At 34.9% G+C, this 22,035-nt stretch overlaps 2 protein-coding genes across 3 annotated transcripts in view; both read left to right on the plus strand.

Annotated features, from left to right (window-relative positions):
• Positions 1–22,035, plus strand: part of LOC143203431 (discoidin domain-containing receptor 2) — a 252,030-nt gene that overhangs the window by 73,582 nt on the left and 156,413 nt on the right. For both annotated transcript variants that reach the window (XM_076415559.1, XM_076415561.1), the window contains exon 3: positions 3,976–4,082. In XM_076415559.1, the coding sequence (XP_076271674.1) occupies positions 3,976–4,082 (107 nt within the window). The remainder of the gene's footprint in view (positions 1–3,975; positions 4,083–22,035) is intronic.
• LOC143203861 (uncharacterized) lies at positions 6,912–8,709 on the plus strand. Its single transcript, XM_076416173.1, has 2 exons — positions 6,912–8,104; positions 8,183–8,709. The coding sequence occupies exons 1-2, from the start codon at positions 6,912–6,914 to the stop codon at positions 8,703–8,705; spliced, it is 1,716 nt and encodes a 571-aa protein (XP_076272288.1). The 3' UTR covers positions 8,706–8,709.

A 22,035-nucleotide genomic window follows, 5' to 3' on the forward strand; every position in this document is an offset into this window, starting at 1 on the left:
GTTTTTTGTACTAATAAGTATTATGTACATGTTTTAGTGTAAAACGTTTTTTATTTAATGTTAAATATCTAAGTTTTATTATTTTTTAATTTTTAGCGAGTTCCTTATTTATTTTTTGAAGTCGGTTATGTTTTGAAGTTTCCCATATGAGGAAAAATAGCAATAAAGAAACAATGATTATAAATACGGAACGCTTCAGGTCCGCTACCTGGTCTAGGTGATCTGACAAATTCTCCATTAAAACTAGAACAAGAAAAAGATGCTGCTCTCGTAAAATATTGAAGCTGCGACCTCCGCGTGTGATCATAACGTTTTAATCGCTACACCATGGAAACAGTTGCCTGCAATGTTTCTACGACGTCCCATATCATAAGATTAGTGTTTAAAAAGCAAATTGATTGGTTTTTACACTAAATTACTGGCGATTTTTTGTCACATCAAGTCGGTTCAATTTTTTTTGTTAAAAATATTTAATTTTTCTCTTTCTAGTGCTATGATTTTCACTGAAAAATTTATGCAGTTATTTTGTTAAGTGTTATAATGGATAGCCCAATTAAAAATACAGCCCATATGAGGAAAAATAGCAATAAAGAAACGATGATTATAAATAAGGAATGCTTCAGGTCCGCTACCTGGTCTAGGTGATCTAACAAATTCTCCATTAAAACTAGAACAAGAAAAAGTTGCTGCTCTCGTAAAATATTGAAGCTGCGACCTCCGCGTGTGATCATAACGTTTTAATCGCTACACCATGGAAACAGTTGCCTGCAATGTTTCTACGACGTCTCATATCATAAGATTACTGTTTAAAAAGCAAATTGATTGGTTTTTACACTAAATTACTGGCGATTTTTTGTCACATCAACTCAACATTAACATTATAAACAAATATCTAATTATTTTAGATAAAAAATATGTGAAAACATTGTAGGTGTCCCTGAAATTTGGGCGTTTCCCTCGATTTCCCCCCCATTTCTCAACAGATCATGATTTGATTCCAATAAGACCACCTCGGAAGTGCACTCTTCTGAATAAAAAAAATTGGTTATAATTGACGTAGAAATTGGCAAATATAGATTTAAAATATATAGCTGAACGTAGAACATCCTCCTTTTTTGAAGTCGATTAAAATAGTGAAATTCAGAAGAGTATTAAAGGTAAATTGACGGAGGAAGATACAGTTGACACTTACAAATGATTTTATTACAACTGTAAGTGCTACAGACAGGAAAACAACCACGTACATCAGTTTCATCAAGAGAGAGGCGCTTATGACTGACTGAAAGACTGTTATATACATAACACAATAATACGGTCCTGGTTATTATAAATGTGATATTTTTTTATAATCTTTCTATCTGTACTAAGCGTATCTTTATTAGATACGCTTAGTACAATCTTAATTTACAATTAATTTATTACTGCTTCTCCTATGTACTTGGATTAATTAACAAGCAAGACGAGTGCGCGCGAAATTAGCTTTATAATTGTATTATAGATCAACCTCTTTGATTTTAGATCAAGTTGAGAGTATCTTCCGACTAACCAGTATAGTTGTTTCATTTTGGTTCTAATGTGTTTTGCTTTTTGTCTAACGTGATGCTTTCAATTTGATCTACCGTCAAGATGGATTCTAAGGTATTTAGCTGATTCTGCTTGAGGAATCGGGCATCCATTGAGTGATATAATTAAGTTTTTATTATTTCGCCTTAATGCAAAATTAACGTGGGCATATTTGGAGTTATTAAGTTGAATTTTCCAATCTTTCGTTCATTTGTAGATTTTGACTGGCACTATCACTTTTTCTATTACACTAGGCAGAGATATATCTTTTGCCATAATAATTGTGTCATCAGAAAAGGTTCCAAGAAGTGTTTCTTTTGTTGTTGGAATGTCAGCAGTGTAGAGCAGATACAGGAGAGGTCCTAAGACGCTACCTCGTGGAACTCCAGCCGAGATATTTTTAAATGTCGAGAACGCCATTTCGTGCGGTACTCTAAATTTTCTTCCGAATAAATATGACCCCAGCAATTGACAATAGTTACGCGGTAACAATTTGCTCATCTTACAGATTAATCCCAAATGCCAAACTCGATCAAAAGCTTGTGAGACATCCAGGAATACTGCAGAGCAGTATTTCTTTTCCTCAAACGCTCTTTCAAGAGCCGCAGTTACTCTGTGCACTTGATCGATTGTTGAATGGTGATTTCGAAAACCATACTGGAAATCTGGTATTGTTACCAAATATCTAACACGTTTAAATATTAGTTTCTGAAATAGCTTTGATATTGCAGATAGTAGTGAAATAGGCCTGTAAGATTCGACTTGTTCTGCAGGCTTGTCACGTTTTTTTGAGCACAATTATTTGTACCACCTTAAAACATTGCGGTACATGCTTCAGCCTTAAACAGGCATTGAATATATATGTCAACACGATGATTGCTTTTCGTGGCAGTTATTTCAATAATTCAGGTGAAATGTCATCTATACCAGGTGTCTTTTTAGGATTGAGGTTATCAATTTCAGTGGCAACATCCAGTGAAGAAATTAGATTTAGGTCTACATCGGTTTGATAAACAGGAAATATATTCATGGTAGATTCCATATCATTAGTTTGAAATATGTTACCTAAGTATTGTGCGAACAATTCAGCTTTTTTATTATCGCGTCGAACCCAACTGTGCTATGTATACTTCTGACTAACCACTATATATATATATATATATATATATATATATATATATATATATATATATATATATATATAAATCATAATCATTTTATTATTAAGCATCACGTTAGACAAAAAGCAAAATACATTAGAACCAAAATAAAACAACTATACTGGTTAGTCGGAAGATACTCTCAACTTGATCTAAAATCAAAGAGGTTGATCTATAATACAATTATAAAGCCAATTTGGACCTATGGGGTGCAAATATGGTGTTGCACTAAAAATTCAAATCAGTTAGTGATACAGCGCTATCAAAACAAGGTTCTTCGATTGATTACCAATGCCTATCGCTATGTAACCAATGAAGAACTGCACGATGACCTGGAAATCAAATGGATTTGCGAAGTTGTGCAGGATTTCGCCTTGAAACACGAAAGAAGATTACTAAATCATACTAACGTGGAAGCAATACAACTGCTGGACAGTGCGCAGGATGTCAGGAGATTGAAACGAACAAAACCATAGGAACTTGTATGAACATTTAGTGTGTATTATTAGTGTAAATTGTAGCTATAAGTTAATAATTAATAAATAATTATAATTTTATAATTGAGGAATACATACAGATGTATTTTCTCGCACTCGTCTTGCTTGTTAATTAATCCAAGCACATAGGAAAAGTAGTAATAAATTAATTGTAATAATAATAATAATTAAGATTGTACTAAGCGTATCTAATAAAGATGTTATAAAAAAAATTTACTATTATACTTATAATCATAAATCACAATATCAAATAATATATTAATTCTACTGAAAAACCAACACAAAAAATATTCTATAACCCGCCCGATGCTACTCGCGATTATCGAACTCGAAACTCCTACAAAGTCGACGGGATAAAGCGCTTTTACCGAAAGCAACTTTACAACTTGTACATTTTCGTTTCGGTTCGTTTTTTTCGGTCTCGGAGAAGATGCCGCCTCGTGCGGATCCCGATCGATCCCATCAATTCCTAAACGGGAGCCCTGGCGGGCGATTACTCGGCTTTCCGGCCGTTTAAAAACTCCAAAATCCGTATTAATTGAAAAACTTCATGCTGCTTACTTTAAAAATTCCAAACGAAACCCGACGGGACCCACTTTTACAGTCTCCAACTTTGTTTTAATCACGCTCCTACGACGAGCCAAACTCGAATATTAATCGCGATATTTCTTATATAGGCGCGACTAGGGGTGGGAATATTGATATTTCGGTTAGACGTGATGAAGAGCGAGATGATAAAATGGGTTTTGTTACAGGTTGCGGACCAACAAGCAGGGGGGAGCATGGTGCCCGAGACATATGGTGTCCCGTGACGCCAGGGAATATCTGGAAGTTGACTTAGGAACCTTTCATGTACTAACAGGTAATGATGAAAATTGTAACTAATATTATATTGATATTTGCTTACTTATAATTAGTTAAGACATGATTTGAGGAACACAACGACAATCTAACACATTTCCAAAAAATTATGTTCGAAAAACTTTGAAAGATATTTTCTAGGTGTACTGTTCTGATGACCGCAAAAATTTAACATATGAGGAAAGTATCGAAAAACAGTTTTAATATTGTTGCCAATTAAACAAAGGTATTACTTAACAGAAAATGTAATGTAATGTAGAATTTAATGTAATGTTGAAACAATTAGGATATATCTGTATCGATATCAGTTCTTGATCAAAAAAAAGTCATTGCTCGTAAAGGAATATCGGTATATAGAAAAAAATTTTGATAGTACATTGGTTCATTATTTTAGCGATCAGAATAAGGTTATTACTTTAAAATATATAACAATGGAGTAAAAATACATCCATCTGTTGAAAAAATGTGCATATATCGAAATAAAAAATAGCGACAGTCGACAGTATCGACAAATCAAAGAAAATCGACGTATCGTTATTTTTCGTAATAACTTTGTTTTAATATTAGAATAATCAAAGGAATTATACATTACTTTTAGAAAATGTACCGTAATCTTATATATAAAAATGAATCGCAAAATGTGTTGGTAAGCGCATAACTCAACAACGCCTGGACCAATTTGGCCAAATCTTTTTTTAAAATGTTCGTTGAGGTTCAAGGATGGTTTTTACGGCGAGAAAAATTAGAATTATTGCTGGAAAAACCCTAAAAATAGCCCTTTTCTTTTTCCCATACAAATGATTTGTAAATAAAACGTAGTCAATTTGAGCTTTATTGCTATGGTATAAAGTTCATATTAAATTACAAGCACTCACTGGTGTCTAAGCAATGTAGGTGTGTTCCTAACGTCAAAGATCATATCTATCAAAACAATGTGCGTGTGTGCGTTGGAGCACAGAATACATAGTTGGAGGAGTTTAATGTCGCGTTCCGAAACTCGCGTTTCTTTTGTATTAGTTTCGGCACGCGAGATAAAATGCATCAGTTTCCACGTCATTACATCAGTCAAACAAAAATCGCGTTACCAACAGTGTTTTATTATTTTTAATATCCAAATTTTAAATAAATAAAACAATTCGTACGGCTTAAAAGGATTTGAGTTCAAGTCATATCAAATTTAAAAAAAAAAGTTGTCTGTTACAGATGACTTTTGACAGATGACAGATGAATTGTCAACTGATACACGAAACAAATTCGTATATCGTGTTTTGTGCAGAGTGTTTAGTTAGTTAGTGTTTGTTTAGTTCGTGATTAGTGAAAAAATAATTTATATTTGATATGCCTCCTATAAGACGAAGCAATTTAGGTAGAAGAACCAGAAATGCTATAAACCAAGCTAATTACCGATCTAATCGTACTGCACAAGAACGTGACGACGGAAATGAACGTGAAAGAATTCGGATATCACAAACGCGTGAAGCGCGAGCGCGACATTCAACTAATAATCGCGCAAGTTTGAATCGAGCTGCTTTCAGTTACGATGTGTCAATTGACTACAGTAACTACCAATGTGTTGTTATTGGTTCTATGAACTTGGTTTGCTCACACTGTAAGGCATTAAAATACAAAAACGAAGCCAATGGATTGTGTTGCGCAAATGGTAAAGTGAAATTGATACCATTGGATCCACCACCAGAACCATTGTACTCATTGGTTTCAGGAATAGGAACAGATTCTATACACTTTTTGACACATATCCAACAATATAACAATTGCTTTCAAATGACTTCATTTGGGGCAACAAATGCAGTTCGGGAAAATTTTATGCCAACTTTCAAGGTATGTATTATAGCAGTTACTCATAATTATTTTAGCGAACAAAATTTTCTGTCACCAAAGTTAAGATGTGTTACTAATCTTCAATTTCTTAATCATTACGAAATATATCACTTAATCATCATATTATATGGTGATTCAGTTTCAGTGACACTTTTATTATATTTTATATTTGATAGATATTAGTTAAAACTAAATATATACTTTTTAAGATCAAATATTATTTAAGTTTGATCACTGACAATCCATTAATTTATACCACACCATAATATTTTTTTTATTTACAGATACTAGGGCAAATATATCACAGAGCAGGTTCACTGTTACCAGTGTCAGATAGCGACAACAAATTCCTGCAAATTTATTTTATGGGCAATTCACCACAAGAAATTGATCTGCGTTGTGCACATAACAATTTAGTAAAGAGGTCTATTGTAGAACAATTACAAACTTTATTTCATCAACACAATCAATTGATTATATTGTTTAAAACTGCCCTGGATCTGATGCCATCCGATAATCACAAAATTGTAATCAGAGCTGATAAAACACCTGCAGGTCAACATACAAGACGTTTTAATGCACCAACTATTGATGAAGTTGCTATCGTTGTAGTTGGAGAAAATTTGAAATCCCGTGATATTGTTTTACATCGTCGGAATGATCAATTACAACGTATAAAGGAAACACACCGCTCATATGATGCACTGCAATATCCCATTATATTTTGGCATGGTGAAGATGGCTACGATTTATCAATAAAAATGATAAATCCCATTACAGGTAACTAAAATGTTAGTTTAGCTATGGCGATAATATCTCAGTCACAATATTATGTATTTGAATGTTATTAAAACAAAATCTGTTTACAGGTTCTGAAACCAACAAAAAAGTCAGTTCAATGAACTATTATTCATACCGCCTAATGATTCGGGAAAATGAAAATAATCACATATTGAAATGTCGGCGATTATATCACAAATATGTTGTTGACATGTATGTTAAAATTGAAACGGAGAGATTAACATTCATCAGGTTGAATCAAACCAAACTCCGATCTGAAGAGTATATTCACCTTCGAGATGCGATTAATACTGATGGAAATGCACAGAATGTCGGTCGGATGACTATTCTTCCAGCAACATACATCGGAAGCCCTCGGCATATGCACGAATATGCTCAAGATGCCATGTCGTATGTTCGTCATTATGGTACAGCAGATTTGTTCATCACATTTACATGCAATCCGCAATGGATAGAAATTAAGCAGGAGTTATTCCCTGGGCAATCACCCATTGATCGTCATGATATTACAGCCAGAGTCTTTAGACAAAAGTTGAAATCTTTAATGAATTTCATCGTAAAACATGTGTTTGGTGAGACACGCTGCTGGATGTATTCTGTGGAGTTGCAGAAACGAGGATTGCCACATGCACACATTTTGATTTGGTTGGTTGAAAAGATAAGGCCAAATGAAGTTGATGCAGTGATATCAGCTGAAATCCCTAATGTACAAGTAGATCCTGGATTGCATGAGGTAGTTATCAAAAACATGATACATGGTCCCTGTGGAACTCTTAATCAAAATTCACCGTGTATGATGGATGGTAAATGTTCAAAACGATATCCATGGACATTAATATCGGAAACAATTACTGGTAATGACGGTTATCCATTGTATCGTCGCAGATCGACAGCAGACAATGGAAAATCAACAATTGTCAAATTAAATCAACAAGATATTGAAATAGATAATCGTTGGATTGTTCCATATTCACCCATTTTATCAAAGACATTCAAAGCACACATCAACGTTGAATCTTGCCATTCAGTGAAATCGATTAAATACATTTGCAAATATGTAACCAAAGGGAGTGATATGGCTGTGATTGGAATTGGTGCAGAGAATTCTAATGATGAAGTTACCCAATACCAAATGGGCCGCTATGTCAGTAGTAATGAAGCAGTTTGGCGAATATTTTCTTTTCCTATTCATGAGAGACACCCTTCTGTTGTTCACTTAGCTGTGCATTTAGAAAATGGACAAAGAGTGTATTTTACAGCACAGAACGCAGTACAAAGAGCTGCTCAGCCACCATCTACTACATTAACCAGTTTTTTTGAGACATGCCAAAACGATGATTTCGCACAAACATTGCTATATTCTGAAATGCCAATATATTATACCTGGAATCAATCCTCAATTAGATTTATACGACGGAAACAAGGAAAACCAGTTCCAGGATATATAGATGTATATTCCACCGATGCGATTCGCCGGATTTATTCAGTACATCCAAGCAATGATGAATGTTTTTATTTACGACTGCTATTAGTCAATGTACGTGGCCCAACATCATTCCAACAGTTACGAACTGTTGATGGTGAATTGTGTGGATCCTACAGAGAAGCCTGTCAACGTTTGCAATTGCTTGAAAATGACGCTCATTGGGATCAAACTCTCAATGATGCTGTAATATCATCACACGCTCATCAAATACGAACATTGTTTTCTATAATCATATCTACATGCTTCCCATCAAACCCAATTGATTTGTGGATGAAGTACAAAGATTATATGTGTGATGATATTTTGTATCAAATACGGAATAGAATGGGAAATCCAAATATACAAATCAGTGAAGAAATTTACAATGAAGCATTGATTTCAATTGAGGACATGTGCTTGATAATGTCAAACAAACTATTAATTCAATTAGGCCTGACCGCGCCCAATCGTCCAATGCATGACGCTTTTAACCAAGAGTTGCATCGAGAAAGACTGTGATCTCAACGCTTTGAAAGAATTAATTCAAACAAATCTTCTACTGTTAAATGAACAACAGAAATATGTATTTGAAACTCTTATGAAAGTAACAAATGATGAAACTGGAGGGATTTACTTCTTAGATGCACCTGGTGGTACAGGAAAAACTTTTTTGATTTCATTAATATTAGCAACAATTCGCTCACAAAATAAAATTGCACTTGCACTCGCTTCGTCGGGAATCGCAGCAACTTTGCTTGAAGGTGGTCGAACAGCCCATTCAGCACTAAAATTGCCATTAAATATGCAAAGCAATGAAACTCCAACCTGCAACGTTTCGAAGAACTCTGCAATGGCAAAGGTTTTTCAGCAATGTAAATTGATTGTTTGAGATGAATGCACGATGGCACATAAAAAATCTTTGGAGGCTTTAGACAGAACCTTAAAAGATCTACGTAGCAATAATAACCGATTTGGTGGTGCAATGATTTTATTAGCAGGAGATTTTCGTCAAACATTGCCAGTGATTCCACGATCAACGCCAGCTGATGAACGCAATGCATGTCTAAAGTCCTCCAATTTGTGGAAACATGTCAAAGTACTTCATTTAAGCAAGAATATGCGTGTCGAGTTGCAAAATGACCAATCTGGAAACATATTCTCTAAACAACTCATTGACATTGGTAATGGCAAATTTCCTATAGACATGTTGACTGGCTGCATTAACTTTCCTCAAAGTTTTTGTCAGTTAACTCGATCAAAAGATGAACTTATTCAGAAGGTGTTTCCAGATGTTTCTCAAAATTACAGAAACCATGATTGGTTGAGCGAACGAGCTATACTGGCTGCAAAAAAACATAGATGTAAATGAATTAAATTTCAAAATTCAAGAACAAATTACAGGCGAATTGAGGATATATAAATCAGTTGATTCGGCTACTAATCAAGATGATGTAGTCAACTATTCACCGGAATTTTTAAACTCGCTGGATTTGCCAGGATTGCCACCTCACAATCTTCAATTAAAGGTTGGATCGGTGGTTATAATGTTGCGAAATATCAACCAACCGCGTCTTTGCAATGGTACACGGTTAGCGATAAAAAATTACTAAACAATGTGATAGAAGCAACTATACTCAAAGGAAAGTATAAAGGAGAAGATGTTCTCATACCGCGCATCCCAATGATTCCGACTGATGTGCCATTTGAGTTTAAACGACTACAGTTTCCAGTGCGGCTTGCTTTTGCTATGACTATAAACAAGTCCCAGGGGCAATCACTAAGTGTTTGTGGTATTAATCTAGAAAACCCATGTTTCTCACATGGTCAATTGTATGTTGCCTGTTCCCGTGTTGGAAAACCATCAGATTTGTTTATCTATGCGCCAGGTGGTCAAGCAAAAAACTTCGTATACCACAAAGCACTACAATGATAATAATAATCATAATTATGATTCACATGATTAACAATAAAGCGATTACTTACTTTTCAATCCTTATATATGTTTTATTTAATTATTTTTTATTCACAACGCCCTATCACCAGGGTGATGGTTCTGTTCAGGAGAATTTTTTAAAATACGTAGGCACAAAAACTGCCACATTACAAATCTTCTTGACAGGACGAAGTCTGTCGGGTCAGCTAGTATACATATAAAAATATTGGCCAAAAATATCGATGTTTAAAAAAAATTATATATCGATAATTTTCCACAAACTTAAGATATACCACACATGTGAAGTTGTAATCAATCCGATTATATATTATATACCATAAAATGATTCGATCACTAATAATATCAATAATTTGACTGCGATAATAAAATTAATTAGCAAGATATTACTAATTTTCCAATGTTTAGATATTTTTAGTTAATTTTCCTATTTGAAGAAATACAAAAACAAATCTCAAATAAACCTATACATAAAAAATAATAATCAATGAAATCATTCACCAATCAATAAATATATATTACCCAGGTATTAATAAAAATAATTTGTATTATCGATGTATCGATACATGGATATTAAAAATAAATCGATATGTTTTTCGCATTAAGGTATAACAGACGTAAAGTCATAGTCTAATTTTATATTATAAAAATACCCCTCACGGGTCTCAGACTGATAGTCTGGGTTCGGGGATTGACGCCCCCGTGGCCCGAGTCTCTTCCTCAGGGAGCCGTTGTTGTGGGTGGTGGACTACGGTTTACACCTTACGGCAGTGGTACGGGTATAACGATCCCGAGATCCCAGTTATCCTCAGGGGCTGTGGCCGCGAGGGGTTGGCCAAGGTTGATGCGTCGCGGCCATAGTGCGGGTGTGACGACCCCATGGCCCCAGTTGAATGCTGTATTGGTAGCGTCCCCTATATGTTCTATGTATCTCTTTGCCAAATATGGATATACATAAATTGGAGAATAGAGTTACGGTGTAGGGACTTGGAATCAATGTACCGGTCGAGGCCTTGGGTTGTCACGCTGGCCCCGCTCGACCGTTAGCCTTTGACTGCTCAGCATTTCCGGTAGGTGACCCGGTGGATTTGAAGGCAACGACTACTGGCATCCAAAACATTGGTCTAAAGAGATCCAGGAGAGAGAACGAGTTAATGAATAAACATACGCAGAATGATTATGATAGATATTTTGTGATATCTTCAGAAAATAATCTCTTGGCGTGCCTTTCGCCATTTGTGATATACAGAGAGTTATTTTCAGCGGTGGGAGACGTACAGTCAACTAAGAAATTGAGAAATGGAACAATACTGGTAGTAGTGGCAAACTCTAGACAGTCGAAAAAAATATTGAAACTAAGAAAATTTCATAATGTAGAAGTGACAGTAATCCCACATGCGACGCTAAATTTTTGTAAAGGAGTAATATCTACCACAGCCTGTGTGCATGGAGGAGGAGATCCTTGATAACCTGACATCGCAAGGGGTCACATCTGTTAAGAGAATCACCACGAGAAAAGATGGAGAAAGTATTGTAACCAATAGCTTCATACTGACGTTCAGAAAGGAGTATATCCCTGAAAGGATCAAGGCAGGATATCTTAGCCTGAAAGTAAGGCAGCACATCCCGAACCCCATGAAGGTCTACCAGTACCAAAGGTTTGGGCACGTATCCATGAACTGTACCTATGCGCCCGCCTACCAATCCTGTGGAAAGAATGCTAATGGAGAGGCTCAATCCTCTCCACCAACTCATTGTGTCAACTGCAGCCAGGAGCACTCTCTGAGATACAGGGGATATCCTGTATACAAAGAAGAATTACTAATACAAAAAGTGAAAACCGAAGAGAAGATAGCATGCTTCATGACCAGAAATATAGTTAGACAGCAATTGGGTAATACCCAAATGAACTATGTTAAAGCTGTCAAAAAGAGCTATCTCACCATAGCCACTCAATGTAACATCGATGATCGGGAAACAAAGGAGAGAATTAAATTAGCAGCATCCACCTCCACTCGGAAGACTCCTTCGATTAGAAAGAAAACAACCACAGAAAATTTCACGACTACATCCGGAGGGGCGATGGCCCCTCCACCTTCACACCGAAGGTCCTCATCGTCCCGACTTGCTTCGGGTGGGAGAGATCAATCCCTTCTCCATCCTCCTTCTATTCCCCATTCCTATTCGTTCCAATCCACGTCCCGGCAAAGGGGAGTCGCCTCCTCCACTTTACCTACTAGGGGAAAAGAGAAACAGACCGATCTTGAAAACAGTCGGAACTCGACGTCTGGCTCATCGCGTGGATCGTCACCACCAAGCAAAAGAAACATTAAAGGTCACTCTAACGACCGCACTAATAGAAGCTCCAAAAATAAATCTAGTAAGGACATTGATATAGAGAAACCAGCATAACGTACACAATGACCATTATAATACAATGGAACATCAACGGACTTCGACTCATCATAGGATTATACAAACTGAAGACTCATTCCAGGTGCGAGGTTACAATATCACAAGAAAGGACAGGACAAACTGTGCACGTCCATCTGGAGGCGTAGCTATTTTAATCCGCACAGAAATGCACGAAGAAAATATCAAAATTATAACAGAGTTTGAATCAGTAGCTGTCAGAGCATATTTATCTGGCAGAAATGTTTCACTGTGTAATTTGTATCTATATCCCTCCACGAATGTTGAAAGAACTAGTATAGAAGCTCTCTTTTCATAAATTCTAAATCCCAAAATCATCATGGGGGATCTCAATGCTCATGCGCCTAAGTGGGGCTCGCCTAAATACAATAAAAGGGGTTGATGGATTATTGAGGTGATTGTTGACAACAATCTGTGTATTATGAATGAGCAGTTAGGCACTTTATCACATTTGGACCTGAGTCTGTGCTCCTCCTCATTTGTTGGACAGGCGAGATGGACAACTATAGCAAATATGCATGACAGCAATCACTTTTCCACTCTGGTTGAATTCACTAACTCATCTGGAATATCACCTGCAACGATTGGACTTAATATTAGGGGCATTGATTGGGACCAATACAGGTAGCTGATTGAAACCACCCCAATCACTGAAAATATAGACACAGTTGTAAAAAAAATCACCAACTCCATTGTCAGTGCAGCTAGAAGATCCACTCCCATAAAAGCCACAAAATTAAACAAAGGGAAAACGATAGGAAAGGGCTCTTAACAGATTCAAATTAAAACGAACGTCCGAACTGATCCAAAATTATAAAAGATTAAAGACAATTGCGAGAAAAACTATACGGCAAGCAAGATTAAGCTCTTTGAGAAAATTTACAAGTAGCGTTACCCTGCAAACCTCATCCCATACTATATGGAGGAAAGTATGCATACTAAAAGGCACCCCACAATATAAAATACCAGTAATGGTTGATGGAAGTCGGCGTATTGAAGACCCCTGTGAGATGACTGAAATGTTTGCAGCGCACTATCATTCCATACTAAACAAACATAAGGAAGAAGAGATGAACAGTAATGATGAGACAAGCAAAAATGCACATGACTTTTTGAATTCTCTATTCACAAATGAAGAGCTTCATAAGGCCATGAACAGGGGCAGAAACCCATCATCCGGACTAGAAAACATTTGCTTCCCATTAATCAAAAACCTAACCCAATCGCAACACTTTCATCTACCTAATATCTACCTGGAGTTTGGATGAGGGGACATATGCCTTTGTCGTGGAAATAGTCGCTATTAGTCCCTATATATAAGCCAGGTAAACCACGGCATTCAGTATCCAGCTACAGGCCCATCGCGCTAACCAGCCACCTATGTAAAGTACTTGAGCGCATGGTTTGCTATAGACTGATATACATATAATTGAAAAACAGGGACTCTTAAATAATCGTTAGAAATGCTTCATAAGAGGATACTCTACACTCGATCACTTGATCGGGTTTCAGGAGGACTTTGTGAGGCGTTTAACTCGGGACAATACGTGACTGAGGTTTTTCTTGATTTAAAAAAGGCTTTTGACTCCATCAACATTGATATCACCCTGAAACAACTATCTAGCTGGGAAAGAGGGGGCAGAATGTTCGGTTTCATTGCCTCCTTCTTGGCTAACAGAAGCTTTCGGGTCAGGGTTAATGGAGTAATATCAAAAGCATATAATCAAACTAACGGTGTACCGCAGCGCTTAAGTATTAGCCCATTACTATTAATTATTGCTATGAACTCCATTAACGAAGTCACTCACTTATATCAACGCCCGAATCTATGTGGATGACGTGGTTATTTACCACAAACATACAGACCTCAAGTATAGCCAATCCCTATTACAGAATTGCCTCGGTAAATTGCCTACGTGAGCCGAACATAATGGGTTGAAGTCCTCAGCAGAGAAGTCCGTGAGTGTTCATTTCTGTAGACGGAGGAGCTGCTCGCGAATAGCAAAACTAATGATGGAGGTTAAGAACCTGATAAATAAGCCAGAACACAAATTCCTTGGCTTGCTGTCTGACCATAGGCTCAATTGACTCCCACACATAAATTATATCAAGAATAAATATTTGGCAGACATACGCCTACTGAAGACCCTCTCCAATATTAGTTGGGGAGGACATAGAACATAATTAAACAATATATATCAGGCGCTGATAAGAAGCAACTTAGACTATGGAACCCAGTGCTATATTACCGCACCCCTTCATACGTGAAGAAACTGGATCCCGTCCAAAACGCCGCTATGAGAATCATACTGAGAGCATTCCGCACTAGTCCAGTTGAAAGATTACAATGTGAAGCAGAGATTTCGATTTCGATTTTTTCACTCGAGTTACGGCGAGAGTTCCTGCTACTAAATTATACAAGTTCCCTCAAATTCCGCCCAGTTCACTACCTTTTTCCCACCGAAAACAGACTGGATCCATATAAATAAGAAGCACTTGAGCCCTTCATCAGTTTTCCAGAGGATATGCAATCGAATAATGATTGTGATCCCAGATGCGAACAGTGGAATCACTACTTTACCATCATGGTAATTCTCAAAAATACATACAGACCTCTCTGTGAAGGCTCTGCATAAGGAAACAACTAGTCCTTCTACAATATAAAGACTTTTTAGACAGATAATTGAAGAGAATTATCCGAACCATTTTGTCATCTACATAGTAGGTTCAAAACGAGAGAATTTTGTGGGTGCCGCTTACACCCTAGCCCACTTGAGAGTAACTTTTGGCTTCCATCTCTGACTAGCGTTTTCTCCGCGGAGCTGCTGGCTATCTATATGGCCGTGTCTGCCTTCTATGTATGTATGTATGTCTTCTTCTATGTATCGGATTCTATGAGTTCCCTAGAGAGCTTAAGATCGGTAAGGACAGTCCACCCTCTGGTCACATACATGAGAGAGCTACAGACAAAGCTACAATATAGGGGTGTAAGAATAGTATACCTTTGGGTCCCCTCTCATAAGGGAATATCTGGTAATGAAAGAGCCGACCATCTGCAAGTACTGAAGAGGAGTTAATCAGGTTAATCGAACTGTTTAGCAAGACAGATACCAAAGTTCATATGAAGGGCCTCAATAGGCAGTTGACCCAATTGGATTGGGACCTTCTCACAAAAAACAACAAATTGTGGGAAATTAAGAGGATCTTCTATCAATCCATAAATTATAATAACATCAGTAGACATAAGGTAAGCATCCTCGTACAATTACGAATAGGGCACTGTAAATTATGAATGTAACTCATGAATATTTGTTGAAGGGACGGAGCCCAACCTTGTGTTATTTGTGTCAGATTCATCTTAGCGTCAGACACATCCTTCTGGACTGTGAAAAGCATGATGATCTGAGGAGACAACTGAAGATGCCGAGAACATTGGAGCAATTGGACCAACCTGAGCAGCTGAACCTGCTGATTGATTACCCAAAAACCGCAGACCTATTTCACATTTGTAACAATCTTTTATTATTATCTAATTTATATATATTGTAATGTATATATTTTATTATTTATGATTTATTGTGTAATATTGTATGGTGTTATTGCTATAGCACTTAATGTCACATAACGCATTGTAATTCACCCTAAATATCCTAAGAGGCTGACGGGTTAAATAAACAAATAATAAATAATATTATAAAAATATATTCATAAAATTATAATGGAACAACTACTAATTTTCGAATGTTTCGATATTTATCAAAATTACTTGTCTAGTTTTCTAGAGAGAACGTAAAAACAACTCTAAAAAATGTAAAAAATAAACCTTAAAAATATTAGTACACATCTAAAATATTGCATTAAAATAAATTATCCACCAAGTAAAGTCCTAAATTTGAAATAATCAGAGAGATGTTATGAAGATTAACGGTTATTAGTTAAATTAATAAAAAACCAACTTTAGAAATTGTCCCAGAAGACATTCGGTCTTACCCAACCTGGTTACTGGCGTAACTGGGATCATTTTTCTTATCGGATTTTACACTCTTGCCTAAGACAATCACAAATATTAAACAATCGTACATTTACGACCATGCCCCAGCAGGATTCGAACCCGCGACTATCGCAACAGTAGGAGGACCATCCTCTTGCCTTTACCACTGCGCCACCAAGCCGACTAAAATCTTTTTGTTATCTTGGAATTTGTTGTATTTTCGATGTATAAATATATCGGTATAGAAAATAATTCGATATTATTTCTACAACCCCAAAAAGGATATAACAGAAGTAAGGTCATAATCAATCCAACTTTATACTAAATATCGTAAAACCTAGCTCGGTAGTATATTTCTGTTTCGATAATAAGATTAATAGCGAAAATAATACTAATTTTCTAATATTTCGGTAGTTATGGACATTCTTTGTCTAGTTCGCTAGAAATAATATAAAAACACATCTCAAATATGTAAAAATTAAACCTTAAAAATAACAGTGCACTGCACTTTTGTGCACACAAATATTGCATTAAAATAAAATTATTCGCTAAGTAAAGTTCTAATGTTCTAAATTTACACTCTTGTCTAAGGCAATCACAAATATTAAACAATCATAAACCTGCATTTACGACCATGCCCCAGCAGGACTCGAACCCGCGGCTATCGCAACAGTAGGAAGACCGTCCTATTGTCTTTATCACTGCGCCAACAAGCCGTCTAAAACCTTTTTGTTACCCAGGAATTTCAGTTGTATTTTCGATGTATCAATATATCGGTATAGAAAATAATTCGATATTATTTCTACAACCCCAAAAAGGATATAACAGAAGTAAGGTCATAATCAATCCAACTTTATATTAAATATCGTAAAACCTAGCTCGGTAGTATATTTCTGTTTCGATAATAAAATTAATAGCGAAAATAATACTAATTTTCTAATATTTCGGTAGTTATGGACATTCTTTGTCTAGTTCGCTAGGAATAATATAAAAACACATCTCAAATATGTAAAAATTAAACCTTAAAAATAACAGTGCACTGCACTTTTGTGCACACAAATATTGCATTAAAATAAAATTATTCGCTAGTTAAAGTTATAAATGTGGAAATAATCGTAGAGGTGTTATGAAAATTAACTGTTATTAAATAAATTAATAAAAAGCCAACAATTATTGAATATAATCATATTCAAATATTCAAAATATCAATGAAAATCAATTAATATAATACCTAAATAATAATAAAAATTATATACTAAAACATTTTTTTATTTCGGAATTTCATTTGTATTTTTGATGTATCAATATATCGATATAAAATATAATTCGATATTATTTCAACAACCCCAATTTCATATTAAATATCACAATCTTTAATCATCAAGTAACGTCCTAAATGTGAAAATAATCGGAACGATTATTAACTAAATTAATAAAAAGATAACAATTATTGAGTATAATAATATTAAATTATTCGGAAGGTCTATGAAAATCAATCAATATATATATATTACTTAATTATTAATAAAAATTATATATTAAAACAATTTTTACCTTGTATATCAAATGTATTACTTATAATTCACCACTCACAACGTCTTTATCGGACGACTAGGAACAAAATGGTAAAATATTATAAATAAGAATAATATGTGAGTCTCTGGTCAAATACGATGCACTGATAAGCCGAGTTTTTTATAGCGTTTTTGTTTACATTTTTTTTGCGCTACTAACAATCTAGGTTTACTAGATATTGCTGATTTTATTTCCGACAGAGCGGCGAAAAGTTTTAAGATAATTTTTCGATTATTTTCAAATATAAAACACATGGAAAAATAATGTATAGATATTTGATATTTTTACAGACGTTAATAAATTATGTCTGTCCAAAATAACTTTAAACTCTATTGGAGTTTGTAATTTGGTTTTAAAAACAGACTGTATCATTCTTCCTCACTTTATTATAGTTAAAAAGAGATACAATACTAACTTATACGTCCGACTAACATGTGACCGACCGGTAAATCAAATACCGCATTGTCAAATATTCGCGAAATCTTTCAAAATGTTAGTCATAATAATTACAGGTTATAGACTGGTGAAGGTTTGGTCCTTTGTTTTGATACATTTCAAACCATTGCTTAATAATTGTGATTATTGTGTTTGCAAATGCGGAAATCGATAAACTATATTAAGTAATTTTAGTGTGTTACAGCTACATTGAATATTAGTATATACATCCTGTCTACAATCTCTTTAAAAAATTGAAACCAATATTGGAATCACTGAAAAGAAAATGTCTACATCCCTGTACATATAAAAAATATGTACAGCTTTCTGGCGGATGCAAGTCATCCCTTCACATATACTGTTAGGAAACATAGCATTTAAATGGATAAAGATGACCCACTAAGAGGTCTAATGGACCCTCCAGACATTGGTTTTAATATAACATAATTTTTGAAAGAATATAATAAAACTAATTTGTTATTTAAATTTGTGTATTTAGATAAGGCAAGGATATTTAAAAATGTAACAATGGGCCACTCTTGGCAAGATGCTAATAAAAATTGTGCAAAGACAACAAAAGTTGATGGAAGAAGGTAAAAGTTATAACATCTGATTAGTGTTTATTATTCATACATTTTTTTAATAATTAATTGCAGATATATTGTTCTTAAGCTGGAAACAGAAAATGTTTTGTTCGTGCAGAAATGAGCCACAACATGTTTTTGCTTTGGTTTGAAAAAACTTATTCAAGAAGAAATGTTCAACAAATGGATTGTTAAAGGCTGTAATTAAATAATGGCTTGCAAAACAAATTATATTCTGAAGATAGCGTGTTAAAGAATGAACTATTTCAAATTGTTACTATGTGAATATAAAAGAGATGTTTAACTGCATTTGATGTAATTTACTGGTTTAGGCCCGAAGAAAGATATATGGTAGATTGTATAGTGATTAATCATCACTACATATTCCCTCCAATTGAATTGATATGGGGTATGACAAAGAATTACTACAATGGACATGCAGGCCGAAAAGGATACATAATAGGTTGTCTACGATGACACCTTTAGCCTGGATGAACTACATTAGACACACAGATGAACAAATTTATGAATGGTGAATAAGTGTTACATTCATTGAACATCAACAATTGAGTTATTGATTTTAATAGTGATTCAGAAAGTGACAGTGACTGTATGAAATATCGGGGTGTGGGATTATACATCAATGCAGATAATTATCAAAACAGGATAATGAAAGTGAAAACAACTAATGGTGGGTATAGAATTAATTTAAGATACTGTGAAAAATCGTATTAGAGCATGTGATAGATCTGTGTACAGTGATGTGTGTAATTGTTCAGAATATACATGAGTATTTGTTTAGAATGCATCAGGAGATAATAAATACTAATAATGAATACTAATTTTGCAGATATCGGAAATACATTAGTTAGAAAGCAAGTTAATTAGGTGGATTAGGCCTCCAGAGGACACCACTACATAAAAAGCGCCTAGAACTCTACCATATAAGTAGTGTCAAATACCGTAATGTAACAAATAATGTAAATATAATAATACAACTCAACATTACAAACTATTGTGTCTGTATAATTAACTATAGTGTAAGTCCTTTAATAATATATGCATTAGATTTACTATCATGTTAAAATAAATTATACTTGATAATATTATTCTTGTTTCATTAGATTGTTTACACTAGCATTTTCTTATATGTCACAGTCAAAATAAATTTAAAAGTTTATCCTCTAACATAATACTGAATTCAGTGTTTTATTGCATGTACTATATAATATTAATAAATACGGGAACTAATATGAATGTTGGCTTATTACTTATTTCCTTATACTCTATAAAAATAGTTTAAGTTAATAGTTTATTTAATACAATTTATCTAAATTCTTTAGATACATTTTTTGTACTCTTAGTAAGTGATTCCATGGTATTTAAACGAACTACCATATGAAGAATAGAGTGTTTTTTATATTTTAAATTCTCCTTTTTACCACGGTCATCGGCATTAAGATATCCGGTTTTACCCAGCTTGGTTACTGACGTCGCAGGGATCATTTTCCTTGTCGGATTTATACACTCTTATCTAAGGACCACAAATGTTAAACAATCACAAACCTAAATTTACGGCCATGTCCCAGCAGCATTCGAACCCGCGATTATCGCAGCAGTAGAAGGACCATTCACTGCGCCAACCAAGCCGGCATATGGGAGTGTTGGAACATCCACTATTTGAATATTCCCAATTAATTTTACCACGTTGTAAACGTTTGCAGGAATATCGTGACATGAAAAGTTATTTTTCCAGCTGATTGTTTCTCTGGACCTATCACTTTTTCGTATCCTAGTGGTAGCAAGGCGCTGACGTGACGAAAATACAATCTTGGTTTGGGGACCATCTAATTCTTAATCTATTTTACGGAGTGGTAGAAATTTCCATTCGAGCTGCAACATTGTATACTTCATAACTATTGTAATATATGGCCGAACGTTGGCATGCAAAAGGATGACGTTACGTCTTTTATTTCTGGTCTATTCTGCAGTATCAAGTTTCAGCAGCATTACAACTTACTGTTATATGGTGGCATTTACAGTCATGCTTTAAGGTCGTGAATATTGCACCTCGGTATGTATGTCGATAATATGGATCCATTGTTTATCTCTAGTCAAAATACGCTACAAAAAGCTATATCTCTTTGTAGTTCTACTATTTCTTCTTTACTTTGCATAGTAAACAGTGAAACATCGATGTTAAAACGGCTCAAATAGGCATTTTGGTCAGCTGTAGCATATTGCAGTATTTTAGTTAGTCAGCTCTCCTTTTGAGTCTTTCCCATCCGATGAGAACGTTTAGAAATAATTGATTTGGTCCGAGTTTTCATCCAATAAGTCTTGCAGTTCGCTGCTTTCGACCTTTTCTGTAACATCAGGAAATCATTAATGGCAGAGTTGTTACTCTATGAGTTATATATTTCTATCAATATTGCTGTTAAACTTCGAATATTTTTTCCAAAGTAGATTAACAAAAGTTTAATCAATCGACTGTTGAATGACCAACTTATAGAATATCCCATAAGATATCCACTCTCGATATCAATGTAACTAGAAGTGGTTCCTTAACGGATTTTATGCTCTTGCTTGCAGACTGTCATGAACTAAGTTTAACGTGTCTTTGTCCTGAGCGAGATTCAAACCGACGATACCATTCAAACTAAATAATTATTTTCTGTTTTATCTTACCGAAGCTTTTGCATTAAATTATTTGTTTTATTATTACGTAAATGGAAATGGAAAAACATCAAATTTTATATTATTAAAATATAGTTAATTCGCTTACCACTCTTTGCTTTATTAACGTCCGCTCTTGGTTTTGGCATCCCTGCAAAATAATATATTAATTAATCGGTAATTCATTTATATATCATTTACATG

The sequence above is a fragment of the Rhynchophorus ferrugineus genome, unplaced genomic scaffold (genome assembly GCF_030347505.1).
Source record: "Rhynchophorus ferrugineus isolate W39M unplaced genomic scaffold, kcgeb_rfMv2 rfM10, whole genome shotgun sequence".
In the NCBI taxonomy this organism is placed as follows: domain Eukaryota; kingdom Metazoa; phylum Arthropoda; class Insecta; order Coleoptera; family Curculionidae; genus Rhynchophorus; species Rhynchophorus ferrugineus.

Excerpts from the sequence above, each read along its gene's own strand:
- LOC143203861 (XM_076416173.1), top strand. The coding sequence starts at position 6,912 with ATGTATGTTAAAATTGAAACGGAGAGATTAACATTCATCAGGTTGAAT. Across the intron at positions 8,105-8,182 it reads GAAATGCCAATATATTATAC|CGATGCGATTCGCCGGATTT; the intron begins CTGGAATCAATC and ends TGTATATTCCAC.